Source organism: Nomia melanderi, chromosome 9 (genome assembly GCF_051020985.1).
Source record: "Nomia melanderi isolate GNS246 chromosome 9, iyNomMela1, whole genome shotgun sequence".
Taxonomy (NCBI): Eukaryota; Metazoa; Arthropoda; class Insecta; order Hymenoptera; family Halictidae; genus Nomia; species Nomia melanderi.
This window is the reverse complement of record NC_135007.1, coordinates 143,285-160,899: the sequence shown is the minus strand read 5'-3', so window position 1 is coordinate 160,899 and position 17,615 is coordinate 143,285. Positions and strand designations below refer to the sequence as shown.

Below are 17,615 nucleotides of genomic sequence, written 5' to 3'. Positions count from 1 at the left end.
GTTACATGTTTTCCTAGTTTCGAGCGACGCGACGCAACATTCGATTGGTAACCGATCGTTAAAAATGCGAGAAACTGAATTACTTTTCAACTTTTAAACAAAGAATATATCAGCCTATGTCATCTGAATATGCTAATTGAAGCAAAATTTCTTTCATGACTAGCGAGCGACGAAACGTTCTGATTTTCAATAAACTGCTAATAAATTGAATTATTTGTTAAACCGAATTTAGTTTTAGCATTCGGTAAGAAGTAAACATTTTACTCATTCACGTGGAATTCTCAGTATCTTACGGAAAACGAGAAGAAAGAAAAGAGTGGAATTGCTAGAAGATAACTAAAAGATTAGACATTTAATCGTATAACGAAAAATTCAGTTAAAATTACAAAACGAATCGTACAAAGCACCGGAGTTTGGACTGCATTTTTTGGAATCAATGTAAGAAATAAGAATTCTAAAGAAGAATCGATTATTCAGAGAAGTCTCAGTTACACCACAAAACTTTACACATCTTGCCCTCAGTGTTATACAAATTTCGATTATGTACTCACATTTTTCTGAACTTAGTATAACAAACGTTTACAATTACAAGTATATTTCGATCATACTTGAACTGTGCTGCCGTTTATCCTTACAATGAAGAATAATGGATTGTTTCTTATGTTTTATCTCGAACGAGAAAAAGGACATTGTCGTTGGAAGTATCAGCGCACGTATAAATTTAGTTCCCCTCTTGCGACATTCAAGTTCCACGTTGCGGAACACAATAGAGGTACAATCGTTATATTCAAACGCCCTCAGACCAATACTCGTATTTACTGTAACCTTAGTTCTTACTCCTTACTCCTTACTCCGTAATGCTTACTGATTACTGATTACTCATTACTCATTACACATTACTCATTACTCATCATTCATTTCTCATCATTATCAGTGCTATCGTTAATTCATCTGTGACCTATTCGTAAATGGCGGTTGTTATTTGTTTCAAAATAGTAAGCTACTGCTACTGTAACTGCTGCCCCAACGCTTATCATAACAAGCATTATCACTACTACCCTTACTACTATAAATACTAATATTATTATTATTGGAGTCATTAATATTACACTGGGTACTACTGTTATTATTGTTATTATAATCATCACTCTTATTGTTGCCTTCACGGATTATTGGTATTGTTTAATTCAATATTGTTACTAGTAACGCCATGTTTACTCGTATAAATTACATTATCAATAGCAGCCTTATTACTACTACCATGGTTAATCCTATCAACTATAAACTACTGTGACTATTGGCCACTGATAATACTACTATTTTCTTGTTACGATTACTGTTACTATTACTCTTGCTACTATCATCAAAAGTGTAATAAAATCAACAATGACAATAGTAAGTAATGGTCATATTAGGTAATGGTAATATTAGTATTCATAAAGAATGTAGCGATAATAGTGGCAATACTGATAATAACAGTAGCGGCAATTTACAGCACCAACAATTATAGAATAATTTGTTCAACATAACGTTGTAGCAGTAGCAGTAGTATTAGTAGTAGTAGTAGTAGTAGTAGTAGTAGTAGTAGTAGTAGTAGTAGTAGTAGTAGTAGTAGTAGTAGTAGTAGTAGTAGTAGTAGTAGTAATAGTAGTAGTAGTAGTAGAAATAGTAGTAGTAGTGGTGGTGATAGTAGCAATAGTGATGGTAGTAGTAGTGATAGTAGTAGTAGCAGTAGTCGTAGTGTAGTACTGGTAGTAGTAACAGTAAAAGTAGCAGTAGTCGTAGTGTAGTACTGGTAGTAGTAATAGTAAAAGTAGCAGTAGAAGTAGTAATAATAGTATAATGGTAGCAGTAACAATAATTGCACTCAAAATAATAATAACAATAAGAGTAATAATATACTGCTGTTATTGTAAATAATAATAATTAGTAGTAATAATAGAATAGTAAAACCAATACTCTAAGGAATTGGAAGAAGGGCGGAGGGAGCAAGAGGAGAAGAAGGAAGAAAAGTAGTAGCAACAGCAGCAGAAAGTAGTATAGTAAGAACAGTTAAAGCACCGCGAATAGCAATAGCAATGATACGAACAATCAGTATTTATAATGGTAACAATAGCAGTAATAGCAGTAATGGCAGTAGTGGCAGTAGTAAAAATAGCAATAGTTGCAATGATAGTAATAATACCATGTATCAATAAGTATTGCATGTTCTTCGAAAGAAAAGTCTTGAGATAAACCGACAGACAATTGATGTGCAGACTCACTAACAACTTGATAACGTTCGAAGTAAAATATGCAACTACCACGACGACCGATATAACTCGGGACCCCTCTTTCGAAAAATAAAACACAATCCGTTAGCAGCCATAGGAATATCAAGAACATTCATATGTTTACCAATTATAAAAGTGAAATGAATAATTACTATGATAGCGGCAGAAAAAGTAATAGTAATAGTGGTAACAATATACATAATACTATTATCACATTAAATAATATTGACGCTATTACTATCGTTGTCAACGTCACAACTATCGTTACAGCTGCTATTATTACGACAGAAATGTGAGTTCGTAAATACCATTACTACCTTACTGTTTAAGTAATCATTTTTTTACGTGTGTTAATACTACCATCATTTTTACTGCTACCATTAATACTACTGACACTATTATTGTGTTAAGTAGAATACTTATATGCTATCATCACTATTATATTCGTCAAATAAATTATTATCACCGCAGTTATTATTGTTACTTTTACTACTAGTAATATTATTATTATTTCCATTATTTATCATCATTATCATTATTATCATCTTCATTATTAACATTATCAACATTATCATCATCATCGTCATCATCGTTATCATCATCGTCGTCATCATCTTCATCATTATCATCGTCATCGTCATCACCATCATCATAATTATCATCATCATATCATCATCATCATCATCATCATCATCATCATCATCATCATCATCATCATCATCATCATCATCATCATCATCATCATCATCGTCGTCGTCGTCGTCGTCGTCGTTATTATTATCATCATCGTTATCGGCACCAACATTACCATCGTAGTTATCGTTATCATCATCTTCATCATTATCATCATCAATAGTAGTAATTAGTAATAATATTTTTAGTTGGATTAGTAGTAATATTAATAATAGTGGTAATAGTAGCAGTAGCAGTAGCAGTAGCGATAATGGTGGTGATAGTAGTAGTAATAGTAGTGGTAATAGTAGCAGCAGTAGTAATAGTGGTGGTAGCAGTAGTAGTAGTATTAGTAGTAATAGTAGAAATAGTAGAAGCAGCAGCAGTAGTAGTAGTGGTAGTAGTAATAGTAGTGTAGTAGTAATAGTAGTGTAGTAGTAATAGTAGTAATAGTAGTAGTAATAGTAGTAGTAGTAGTAGTAGTAGTAGTAGTAGTAGTAATAGTAGTACTAGTAGTAGTAGTAGTAATAGCAGCTGCAGTAGCAGCAGCAGCAGCAGCAGCAGCAGCAGCAGTAGTAGTAGTAGTAGTAGTAGTAGTAGTACTAGTAGTAGTACTAGTACTAGTAGTAGTAGTAGTAGTAGTAGTAGTAGTAGTAGTAGTAGTAGTAGTAGTAGTTGTAGTAGTAGTAGTAGTAATAGTAGTAGTAGTAGTGGTAGTAGTAGTAGTAGTAATAGTGGTGGTAGCAGTAGTAGTAATAATAGTGGTAGTGGTAGTGGTAGTAGTAGTGGTAATAGTAGTAGTAGTGGTAGTAGTAGTAGTGGTAGTAGTAGTAGTAGTAGTAGTAGTAGTAGTAGTAGTGATAGTAGTAGTAGTAGTAGTAGTGATAGTAGTAGTAGTAGTAGTAGTAGTAGTAGTAGTGATAGTAGTAGTAGTAGTAGTAGTAGTAGTGGGAGTAGTAGTAATATTACTATTATTACGTTTCCTATTATTGTTATAATTTAATGGTTCCGGGGAACCTGAGATACCTGGGTAGAAACTTAACAACAATGAATTTCGATGAGTTTCAGAGGCAGCTTTCTTAAGCACAATATGCAAATTTCATATAAATTATATTACGGAAATATATAAACTCATTACAAGGTCGGCCAAGTACTAATTCACAAACTATGCATCTCAAAATCTAAGTCACAGACAAAATATTTCATTAGATATATGTAGTATTCAGATATACTAACAGTTAACATAGATTTAAGATAATTAACTCAGGGAAATGCATTTTTAAGTTCGAATAAACCCTTAAAGATAAGAATTTCTTTTACGTATTGAAACTACTTGCATTACAATAACATTGTATCAACTCACGTAGCATTTGATGGAAGTCTCTGAGAACAGCGACATGAAGCGTTAATATTTATTCTTTTTTTAATATTTTCTTTTGTTTTTTTTTTTTAGACAAATACGTAGTATAATATACATTTGAAGTTTTATTAACTACTTACCAGCTTATGAAAGCTTTCTAACAGTTGTTTAGTAAGTGAATGCTACTATACTAATATTATTAGCAGTTCATATTAATAGTAGATAAAATATTAATAAGCGTTTTTCAAAATATTACAAAATGGGCATGCTTAAATGTACATCATTCTTCGATACAGTTTTAGTCTGTGTTGTTGAGTAGTTACATAAACTTAAATTGTTGAATATTAAAATTTTCGGAAAAATGTCTTGTAGAAGAAAATAATACAGATTTAAATAAAATATTATTTAATTACAGCGGTATTGCTTTTATTGTATCATAAACGTGTACGCCAGTAATAAGAAAAAAAAATGTGATATTTATAATTGAATACACGTATCAGTCTATATTATTTTCTCTGTCTATACACCGTTTTCTTGTGTTACCAAAGACAGTAGTTAAATGGTAAAGAAACATTTTCTAGTATCGACTTTCTTTGGTTTTCAAAACTTATTACTGGGAATTTTTATATTATAAGTAGTCTTCTATCTACTTACACATCTATCAATAATTTCACATCTACTAAAGTGTACACATAAATTCATTACATTCTATAACTTTTGAATAAATATGGAAATTTTAACACACACATTTTCCAAACTTTTGATTTTGAAAGAATGAACCTTTTAAATTTCAAACAATTCCAAACTAAAAGTACGACATATCTTTGATCCCTTCATTTATTTACTATTACACGGTAACCTAACTCTTTCCTGTCTTGTAAAACATTAATGATCCAAATTCGTTTAGTTTTTACAATTTTCGCGTACTAGTAAACTTAAAACTCATAAAAAGATTTGGACTTATAATATTCAAATGTTAAAAGTTCTAAAAAATAAAATTTCAGAAAATTGATAAAATGTCATATCAGTATTTAAAATGCATCGGCACTTGACACAGATTGAAATTTTAAGATTAACGTCTAACTTTATATATGTTATTATTTATTATACGTTTTCCATGCTACCACAAAATCTTATCTTCTGCCTAATGGCAGATTGTAAAGAAGTTTTAGTCTTGTAATTAAGCAAGACTAAAGGTCTGAGGGCGTCATGATATCTTTTAAAACGCCAGAAAAAAAAACATTGTGCAATGAATAAACACTTTTTCCCCATCGGTATGTTTATCAGTCCATTCAGGTACCTTTGACGTTGAAATCATTTACAGGCATACATACAAGCGCGCTTAAATGGATCACCTATACAGGCACGTACATATGCACAAACGCCCAGACTACACATGCGCACAAACATACATACGCTGCGTTATACGTACGCATAAACTATTCACATAGCACATGCACACAATGAAGAGGGAGGGGGCGATGGAAAATCAATATGGCTTCGCTTATCTCGATCCTACACCTTACTTTCACCCCTTTTATATCATCGAACCACCCTCCCAATGGTCCAATTGGAAATATACGCTATCATCAACGTCTATTTTTGCCTTGATTGGTCTTTCGAATTTTCGAAGTCAATTCCTGTTTGTTCCATTTTAAGATACAGACGTCCAAATTTAAATCACAATACTATAAATTATGGTATTTCCACATTTCGACTCCAGATAATAAGAAATATTTCACGAAAAGAAACAAAATACCCAGAGTGCCCTAGAAGTAAAAGAGTAAAGATTCTTAAACTTAATTCTATTTCCTATATTTAATAAGTTTTATTTCAAATGTTTTACTTGATTAGACTTCGCAGTGCAAACATTTTCGTTACATGCCGATAAAACTTTAATTCCACTCTACTGAAAAACAAAAGCTTAAACAGAAAATCAAACTTAAAGAAAAATATTTACATATGCCAGAATCACATGTGGAATTTAAAAAAATTTCGACTCGAAAATTCGAAACTTCTTCGAGTAAGAAGAATTTGGTTTAGAATATAACTCGAAGTTTCCGCTTGTTTGAACTTCTTTAATACGACTTTTATATCTACCAACCAATGGGAAGTGGTATACATTCTTCTTGTTATCGATCACTTTACAAAGAGAGGAAGAAAGAGAAAGAAAGAGAGGGGGGGATATAAAGAGGGGCGGGAAGAAAGAAAAAGATAGGGAGGGGGTGAGAGAAAGGGGGGGGGGAGAGAAAGAGAGAAAGAGAGAAAAAGGAAGAGAAAAAGAGACAGGCAGGCAGGCGTATAGTTAGAGAAAAACATCGAATTGCCATATTCGTCATAATTCTATAATTAGTAAATGGTAAAGAGACACGCTGGACATTGGCACGACAGGTGGCATTTAGATTTAATACAGAATAAAATTTACGTTATTGCGATAACATTTGGTATCGTTTTTGTTGTTGTCGCAAGAATTCGGACTTCGACATACTACCCTCCCCGCCCTTAAAACTGTCTGGACATTTTAAGACGAAGAATCGATTTTTAGTTGAATTAGTAGTAATAGTAATAATAGTGGTAATAGTAGCAGTAGTAGTAGCTGTAGCAGCATCAGCAGCAGCAGCAGCAGCAGCAGCAGCAGCAGGAGCAGTAGGTGCAACAGGAGTAGGAGTAGGAATAGGAATAGGAGTAGTAGTAGTAGTAGTAATAGTGACGGTGGTGGTAATAGTGGTAGCAGTAGTAGTAGTAGGAGTGGTTATGATCATGATAGAAGTGGTGACTGTGGTAGTGGTAGCAGTAGTAGCAGTAATAGTGATAATAGTAGTAGCGGTAGCGATAGTATTAAAATTTTAACTAAAAAAATGTAACAGTGCACGTTCATGAATACTATTACAATTAAAATTTTCAGTTGTATAGAAAATGATGACAACGATACTAATATATAAACGTAATTAAAACAAATAATTTGCAATCGGTTTTATCGATTTAAGTCAAATTTGTTCAATTAATGATTCCAAGTTTCTAACAGTTATGATAAAATATAAAAATAATTACCATCCATATCATTATAATTATGATTATTCATTTCTGACAGTAACTATTACCTATGTCGTTCTTGCTACTGTTACGTTTAAACTAATGAAAATTTCACTAAAAAGTCGATTCTTTATTCCCCATTGCTAATGGAAGAGGTAGGTATAGCCCGTAGTATCGACGCGGATCTTTGCTTGGTTTCGTTAAAGTTCTTTCTTTTTGCTTAATTTGTTTCTCCCTTTTTAATTTTTGTTTCATTTATATCTTATTACTTTTTGCCACTTTTACTGTTTTGATTAGATTGATACAGTCTACGTTTGATATATAATACGCATTGCAGTCTCGATTAAAGGAAACTGTTTAGAGCAAAAAAGTGGAACACTCGTGAGACCATCGATCATTATTTACTTTCTTACACTCATATTCCGAAGAAAGCGTTGGCAGCGCCATATTTAAAACTAGCCGACGTTTCATATATTGTTTTTCTTTGAACCTAACGGCTGCGGTGTAGACGCGTAGTTTTTAGCTCTCTATTGTTTGTGCTTCAATTCCCAAAATACACAATGTCGATTCAAACTTCTGTTGCTGCAATGAAATTGTTTGCACATCGATGTTTTAATATTGATTGTATGCACGCGCATATTTAAATATTAATAGATTACCGTAATCGAAGCAAAACTATAACATACACCAACATATAATATTAAAAGATCGGCATACAATTATAAATATTACTATAGGAGGTTAACGCATACGAGTGTATGCTCTAATGATTGTATAAACATTATGAATTAAAATGTACTAATATGCGTTTATTAAATACAACGCATTAGCAAATATATTCATTACAAGATTACCAGTAGATAAATCAATAACAACTGGTCGAAATACTAAGTATCGAAAAATGCAATATTTCGTCATATTAAAGTTGAATGTTGTCTAAGATATTGCACTACAGAAAGCATGCGCGTGCACCAATAAATAATATCAAAATTATTAAAACATCGATGGATATTATGCAGTATCATATTGAAATACCACCTTAAAGTTTGTAGTATATAATAATACATGTTTGTTGATTAAACGGAATATTAGAAAAGAATATCATAGATATAGATGTGTATACATATAAGTGTGTTTGTGTACACACTACGCATCAAATACATATGTACAGGGTGCCTCACGTAACTATTGCCAGAATTTTTAAGCCACCTCTGATAATCCGAGGAAAGAATAAAAGTTAGTATTAGAATAAAACTTAATCACTCTTAAATGGAATACAAATTGCAATACAACAAATTTCCCAAATGTGTTCTGTCGATAAAAATCACAATCACCTTAGTTTTCTTTTGATCGCACTGTACATCTTTGAGTTTATATCCTTATACTCGGTGTCAAGACGAATTCAACCAACTATTAAACTATGACCTTGAATTATTTTAATCAGATTAATTTCTTGTGTCAATCAAATCAGTTTCGTGTTTATTTCTTTTATAACGCATAATGACGATAACAAACAAACTTGATACGATCGAAAAGATACAAATATTAGAAATCACAAATGTTACTATATTGAAATTGTCATATTCTAAGAAAGTGCGGCCTATTTTCAAAGTCTAGGTTAGAAGGCCGATTCGAAAAATGTGTAGGAAATGTTCTTGTTACAGTTTGTAATTCCATTGAAGGTTGATTAACTGTTGTTGAAAACATTTTTTCATAAGATTGTTGAAAGTACCTTAAAAATCGCGGCAACAATTACATGAAATACTCTGCACACATACAACCCTTTCCCCATCGGACAGATATATATATCTGTGCGGGGGTAGGATGTATGGTTGTGTGTGTGTGTGTGTGTGTGTGTGTGTGTGTGTGTGTGTGTGTGTGTGTGTGTGTGTGTGTGTAATAAAAACGAGACCTGCACAGGAAGAGTAATACTAATTCAATAATTGAAACGTCATGAAACATGCCTATCAAAAATGAGGCGCATTTCGCATGTTCATATGCGCATACGTTGGATAAAATTAGTATTATCTTAGAATACCAAAACACCGAAGTTTATAACATAAGAGACATAACGATAATACTAATTTAAGGTTTTAAACGGCATAGTACGCGGTCATCACAAAGTACGCGTAATAATAACAGTATTTACGCGGATTATTAATTGTAATTGATATTACTATCTCAAACCATCGAGAAAACACGGCGCACACCGAAAGCCTTAAAATTCATAACACACCTCTTCTCTCATAGATTCCGATTTCAAACTTCTACTGAGAAAAAATCAAATCGGATCCCTTATTGATGACGGAATCACGCGAAGGGTTAGGGTGCACGCGTATACGCGGCGGTAATTTAACTAACTAATTCAAGAGAACTGACCCGTCTGACAATGCGCAATATAATTGACGTATCGTGAAGAAGAAGGCTTGGTCGTCGCACGAGTGATATCGCTTTTCCGTGCGGCAGTCTACATCGACTCACCTCCCAGAAGGTCTCCGGGTAAGTACGAGTTCAGAGAACTGGGCGTAGCACGTTGTTGATCGTTGTTGTCGATGCTAGTGTTGCTCCAGAGGGAGTTACTGCTTGGCGGAGCACCCCATAGTTGACTGGAACTGCCGCCCCAAGTATCAGGAGGGGGACCGCTTTTATTCGAAGGTCGCAAGCCCCAGCCGGCACCTGCTGTTGCTCCAGCTTGCTGCTGACCACCATGACCCAATTGTTGCAGCAATGTATGTACCTCGCTATCAGCGGGGTATTCTGCGAATATAGTTGTGTTGCCCAGGACGCAATTGTTCAGAGCTCCTTGTGCCTAAAGTATCACACAAACATTTCGTATAATAATTATTTTCATTATATTGAATTGTCCACGTAACAGAAGGAACCCTTGCAAGTGATAAATGCGAATGAAAAACCGCGGCACGTACTATGTGTTGCGTGGAAGATGGTATTCGAGATGGCAAGGCGCAGAAAGGATCTTTCGCTGTGTTCTATGTGTAACGTTAGCGAATTAGTAAGTATGTTGGCCTCTTTTGTCCCGACCGTTCACCTCGAGGCTAAGAGAGCAGAGAGGCGAAAGGAATCGGCCGCACACTCCACTACCTCGGTACTTCCAGGAAACGTAGTAGTCCAGCTTCCGTGTCCTTGGGATTCAGCGAACATAAAAAGCCGCCACTGCCGCATCGAAACGAAATCCGACGCCAATGTTCGCACATTTCATTTCACCGCATTTCATTTCGCTTGCGTTCTTTGCCGCGCGACTCAGTCAATAATAAGGGCGTACCAAAACTAAGCCGCCATAACTACGGAACTGAGCGTCGCAAGTGAACGTCAGTCCTTGCTCCCCTGCTCTCTTAGCCCAGAAATCGGGGCTTAGGACGAAAGAAGCGAACTGTATGTGTGATTGTTTGAGCAAATCGCACGCTGAATCCATAAATGCGCGAGACAATGCATGGACTCTCATCCACTTCTGGCGAGACTACTCAGACCCGACTTCTTTTCAGATACCATCATTTGTGCAACACACGGTACGGTTGCTTACATATTTATTGGGTTTGTGGTTTCTCTGGCACGTCAGATTCCCAAGACTTTGTCAAGAATTCATTTCAAAAAATGAGTTTCCATTAAATTCTTCATAATTATATCCAGCCCGTTCAACGAAACAAGTCAGTACAAATAGAATACCGACATGTTTTCTACATTAACGTACCGAAGAACGTGAGTTCTTCCAAAACTTTGTTCCACTTATTATATGGAGCTGAGAGTTTGGCCGACTATGCACAGAGTGGAAAGAAATGATTATATTCCCTTATTATAGAGTGGTTCTACAGTTCCAGTTTGATGGAGATTGAGGTAAATAAGCTATCGCAAGATTGTCACTGACCTTGAAAGAAAAGGTTACCATTTTTTATTGTAACATCGTATTCTATTCATCGCGGAAGTAAATAATCTCAAAAAAAGCACGCATAAAAAATGAATAGCTTTCTTGTACATCGCTGTTGAATCTCGCATGGGAAACTAAAAGAACGCACGACATCGATTTTAAGGAAAACGGAATCGACGTTGTTTATCGATTGGGCTATCCCTACGGCCATGTCCTAATGGGCCGATCCCGTTCTTCTTAAGGACGGCGTGTATTAGAAAAGGAGAATCGATGTTACGCGTTCCTTTAGTCTCCCACGCGAGATTCAACAGCGATTTACAAGAGAACTATTCATTTTTTATGCGTGCTTTCTTTGAGATTATTTACCTCTGCGATGAATAGAATACAATGACACGGTAAAATATTTTAACCCCTTTTTTCAAGTTCAAAGGGAATTTTCCGATAGCTTATTTACCTGAGTCTCCATCAAACCGAGGATGTGAAATCACGCTTTCCACCCTATACAAACTAAAATGCAAAAAATGCTACAGTGCCAAACGCAGTCACAGAAAATGACATTGGTTTAAGATTTCATATCCGTAGTTTTGTGTATTTACGATACTTGTAATCATTTTTCACTGTCTCATTGAATATGGAGTCTCTATCATCATTATTGCGAGTCTTTTTAGAGGAGACCGAGCATACGATTCCCCTCGTTCTCATGTACTTGTAATTTATGAACAGCTGGCCATCTTCTTATTTCTATATAATGAGTGGTTGGAAATAGCTTTCCATGAATTCAGTGTTGTCTATGTGTATGTTATTATTGGTCAAGTTTCTTCTCACGTGCAAGAGTTTCGTATGTCTGAATGTTCATAGACATTATTGTGATATCACAATAATGTAATATTACGTAATATTACGAACGGACGTATGTGAATCGTTTCTCATTCTGTTACGTAAATAAAAATACTAGGCTAATTACTATACATATGTATATTCATATGCAAAAAATTACACGAAATACTTTAAAAGTTCAAAAATTAATTGATGTAGAAAGTAACGTAAACCAATATTTTTTATATTTAGAACCTATCTGAAGATGAGGAACTATAAATACGCATTAAGTTTTACCGTAACAAATGAAGAGTTAAATGTTACAGTACGCACTCACTAGGGTTGCGTCACTGACAAGCAAGAACGAAACATACAATGGTGGGTGTAATTATCTAACGATATCGATTCTGTTTCGCCGATAAAAGAGAGAAGCTCATTGTTAACATGTGATATGGAATAATAGGAAAGCACGATATTAATTTCTTTAAAATTATCGTCTGGTACGTAATAGAATTGAAAATAGAAAAAAGAAAAAAAGATTAATAGATATGTATTCCATTTAGTCGTAACATTGAAAATTAATGCTAATCTCTTTTTAGAACAATGTGTTCTACTGAACAAGAAGAGGAAAAGTTTTGAAGGAGCCATATATTGCAAGCAGATTTAAGATGTAAGTTGATCATGTTGTAGCAATATCATTGTCTACAGTTATTCGTATGATATAGAACGTATTCATATCCTCCATTCAGCTGCGTGACTGTGCCACGAAACAGTATGTGTGTCAGTAGATAAGTCTAAACAGAATCGTTATTGGACAATGACTGCTGACTGTAATGAGTTTTTCAGATAATAGTTTCCAAAGAGATGCTTATAAGAAAGTGGTTAGTAAAATTAAGACATGTTGAATAGCTTGTCATTGCTTCGCCAAAACAAAAGGATATTTTTCTTGGAGAATTTATCCGCGGAACATTATATTTTAATTCTGAGCTATCGAGGAATAAGGTTCAACAATTTTTGAAGTCTATGGATCCCGAATATGCTCAAACACAAATGACATTTGATTTTTACAAAGGAAAGGAACAAATTCTTAATTCGTAAATAATTAATGTAGTTTGCTTCAATATATTCAATATTACTATTTAAACACTTGCAGTCTGTTTTTATATAATAATTGGGGAATGGGTGGCTAGTGGGTCACTTCTCTGCTTTTCTGCTTTACTGAGCAGTTCCCTCCATATTCATTGTGATTTGACGATCACAGTTGAATTCCTCCTCTTTTTCTTACCACTACATTGACACATACCTATATTTAGTTGACCTTACTATGGCTACGATACGAGCCCAGTGCGTATGGAGGGAGACCCGCTCAGCGAAGCATCGAAAAAGAAGTCCACGTGAAGAAGTGGCTCATCGATTCCCCATGTATGCTTTACATCATTCATTTCAGACTGTATACTTGCATTATATTAAATACTACACACTTCATTCATATACACTAATAACAACAGTAATTACAATATTACTTGTACTAAAACACAAATAGCAGCAACTTACAAATGCAGTCATCCCGAATAATGAAACTGAATAATCATACTGACTAGTAAAAATAATAAAATTATTGTCGATTCAATAGACTCACAAATGTCTGATACTACTATAAATTGAAAATAAGTATATATTAGTTGACAAATATTTCCGTGAACCTATGTTTAGATGTTAAAAACAGGCGAATTTTGGGCGATCTCCAGAACGAAAAATTGCATTATAGCATAATTCTTTCTACGCCTTAAGGAACAAAAAATACTAGTTTTATTATTTTCAGAAACATCGAGAATGTCATGAGAAATGCAATTAAGGGTAAAAGCATGACTATGCTCATATCTCATTTAATTGCAACTTTACTGTTCCGTTTCCTATGTCTAATAGTTTATTTGTATGTTAATCACTTAGGAACTTCTACTGAGTGTTAGACTGATTACAAAAATTGTTGCTCAACAGTTGCTCATTAGCCTTCCGACGATCGCACGTCAAGAGACCGTGTCGCAGTCATTTTTGACTCAACGCCGTCGCTTGAGACGTATTCCTCATCACTCAATAACACGCCTCACGAGAGAGATTTCATTTTCGTGTTAATTGGTCTTTTCAATGTTTGTAGTCTATTTTTGTGTCACGTTTGGTTCCAAGGTACTTCTGCGTTTTTCCTGGTTGCATCGCCTCACTATATTCATTAGTTGTTGCTGTCTGCATTTTCTTTTGTATAATTTCCATACTACTTTTTTTATTTTTGAAATGATACATTTGTGTGGGTATGAGTGGTCGATGTCGTTTTGCGATTGGGCGGCGCCAGTGTGTTTGAAACATAGGATGACTGCATTCTGGAAAACTCGAGTATCTGACGGAGTGCGAAAGAAGAATGTTTGGGGTTAGAGTGCAAGCGTAAAGAAGAAAGATCGAATGGGGGTGAGAATTAAAAGAGGTGATTTGTCGTGAGAGTCAGCAAACGAGCAGTTATAGTGAATGTTGGATAATTACAACACTCAACGGGACCGGAAGATTACAATTATGAAGAGGTAGAATCGAACCCACTCCAAGAAACGAAGACTTTAGCATGGCGAACATAGAAAAAGACAACGCGAGTGAAAGGAAAAGAAAGACTGAGAGTAAGAGCGCGCGCGGCAACATTAAAATCTCATGACGAGCTTGAGACATTTAATTCAAAAATCAAATTTCTCTATTTTTTTACTTTTGAATAGAACTTTCACCATCATGTTTATAATGTTTTCCTGATTAAAGTGACACCAAACACGATAAAATTACGATCATAATTACTTGTATAATAAGTGATTGAAGTTTCATAATTTCTTTTGAACAAACTTTATAATTAGTTTCATTATTAATGTTTCATTAATTTTGTTAGAAAAGGACCGCGTGTAGAAAAGAAAAACACGTTGAAATTGTCAAATTCGACAATAGTCGGATCATATGACCCCATCCAACGTCGGTCGCCGGGCGTTATAGTGTGTTAAAAGGAACCTGGTGGGAATATGGTGGGGATAACGATCTTGCAGTTATGAAGAGGTCCCCGATGTTGCAATTATCCAATGTTCACTGTACTGTACGATAGCGTGATAGCGTAATTTTCTTGTTGTTTTCATTAACAAACTCTTGTTTTTGTTAAATCGTGAGTTTTGCGAGCCTGCTCATTCTTTTACTTTGTCTATACCAAACTTCATCTGTATTTCATTGCTTATATTTTTTGTGGTCCTTGTGAGATATTTTATTTGCGTTTGCGCTGCTCCCTTATAATTTAATATCATTCATGTACATAAAGTAGTTGAGTGCCAAGAGTGTTTTATTTCTATTTCTAATAGCAAAACCGTATTTAGTTTTGTTTCGGGTGTTGGATAACGGATTAAGGCATATGCAGAACCAGATCGTACTTAACGAATCTCTTTGTTATGTTCATCATTTTGACTTTCGTTTGCATTACTTGTATTTAGATGTATCGCGGTTCTCCAATTTGTAATCTGAGAAGCCAGTTCTGTGGGACTTACAATTAATCGAAGGCTTATAGTGGCACATAGTTCGCAGCTCGAAAGGTAAAGCGAATTACTTATAGAGGTTAAAGCGAAAACGTAAAACTTTTTTTAATTTCTGCCAGTAAAAAGACTATCTGAAAGTTACTTTATGATGCACACAAAATGGATCAAGTTATGGGTTTGTAGTTCGCGGGATCTTGTATATTTTAATCTTTGAGTTGTATATGTTAACCCTTCAGTAAGAAATATTGATAATGCTTCTCGATGTTTTATAGTGTAGTTTGTGGCTTTTATTAAGGGTCTACATAAGGTGGTAAATTTCTACATAAGGTTGTAGATTTGTTGTATCAACAATTTTGGATGCTATCTAAACTCGGTGTCTTCCAGTTACATATTATTCTTGATTACATTTTGAACTTCTGTTTCGATAATCGTTATATTTATTTCATTGTTTATGTGTACGTATTTTCTTCTTCATATTTAACCCAGCTTTTATTGTCGTTATGATGTACAAGGTTATTTCATATAGAGTTCCAGAAAGTGGTGATTTGTTCTTTACCAGGTGATATTATTTTTATTTCCCATTTCTTTCTAAGACTTTTGTAAAATTGCTTTTCGTTATTTCAGAAGATATTATTCTGTTTGCTTTCTTATATGTCCTTAGGCGGGTACTATATGCTGCTATCTTTTGCTTGATAGTGTCCAGTCATACATGTAATTCTGTTTCGTTGTTCTGCGTTGTATAGTGAATTTTCTTCATAACTTTTCTAGATCTATTGCCTCTCATGTATTGTGTAAGTCTTCCGGCATCTTTCCGTAATTTTCGTATTTTATTTTCTACTCTGGCTTGCCATCTAAGTTTGTTTATTTTTTAATTTTTCTGTGTTGTAAGCATCTGTTTGTTCAGGATAAATATTGTACTTGCTGCGGTATATACATACACTATTGTGTGTATCAGTTGTAGTGTGTTTTCATTATTATTGAATAGAAGGGTAATATTTCCGTTTATTGTTTTTATGTATTGTAATATTTTCTTGTTCATTTTTAGTTTGGACAGTCGTGGTATTTGTTTCTATTTGGCTGCAGTGTATATATATTTCTATTAATTGTTCTGTTATTATAGGGTATGTATTTCATGCAGGTATAGAATTTTGCTGCTGTGTTTCGTGTATCGTTGCGATATTCATATCTGTTATCTATAGTGTTTGTGTCATTAATAGCTAGAGCGATAAATACATTTAAATAAACAAAGCTATTCCTTCTTATTCATGCGTTGTGTAGTTCATAAACTAAAGAAGAAAATTGTAAGAATACTCGAATAATTATAGTGTATATATTGAAGCAACTACACAATAAAAAATTTTACGTCCTATACAGTGCCTTATGGATAGAGTATACTATTTCCCGTATCCCAATCATCTAATCAAATGTACAATATGAATAATATACAGTGCTGAAAGCACTTTATTTTTATTAATTTAAGAATCATTTGTTCGTGGTGTATATGGTTCTTGTTGTACTTTTTCTTTTCTTGTTAAATGTTCTTTATAACTGTTTATCAAAGCAGAAGCATAGATTTATTCCTTCTCTCTTCTCTTCAAAACTATAACTACTAATTTCTTTATATACTATAGACCACTGTAAATACGACAGACAGAAATCAAATTATTAATGCTGCAAATGTTTATATCTAGAACTTTAATAAAGAAGTCTTGCAGATTATAATCCACTAAATATAAACGTGAAAACCGTTTTTATTCTTTATGAAATTGTTTAAATATTTAATTTAATAAACAATCAAAGTTTCTTATGCATCTTATATCTTGTCGAACTAAAAGTATTGATTACGTTTTTATCTGAAATAGGACAAAAAAAATTAATTTCCAATTTTTTAATCATGACATTGTAGGTCAAAATGTCTGAAAAAATGAGATATTACTGCTATATTAATATGCTGCTACCGTGAAAATGAAAAAATTGTCGCTCGAAAGTTTCATCAATACAAAATCTACATTTTTTCAGTATTTTTAGGGTCTTTCATT

The 17,615-nt window shown here is 33.9% G+C and overlaps 1 protein-coding gene and 1 long non-coding RNA gene across 6 annotated transcripts in view; one reads left to right on the top strand and one right to left on the bottom strand.

The window, feature by feature from the left end:
• Positions 1 to 4,350: 4,350 nt before the first annotated feature.
• gw (trinucleotide repeat containing adaptor protein gawky) overlaps positions 4,351 to 17,615 on the bottom strand; it is an 80,327-nt gene continuing 67,062 nt past the window's right edge. For all 5 annotated transcript variants that reach the window (XM_076370884.1, XM_031992635.2, XM_031992636.2 and 2 more), the window contains one exon: positions 4,351 to 10,147. In XM_076370884.1, coding sequence (XP_076226999.1) covers positions 9,806 to 10,147 — 342 coding nt within the window. In that variant the 3' untranslated portion in view covers positions 4,351 to 9,805. The remainder of the gene's footprint in view (positions 10,148 to 17,615) is intronic.
• LOC143174923 (uncharacterized) lies at positions 12,419 to 13,145 on the top strand. The gene is made up of 3 exons (XR_012999423.1): positions 12,419 to 12,534; positions 12,634 to 12,704; positions 12,881 to 13,145. It is a non-coding gene; the product is annotated as an uncharacterized LOC143174923 (long non-coding RNA).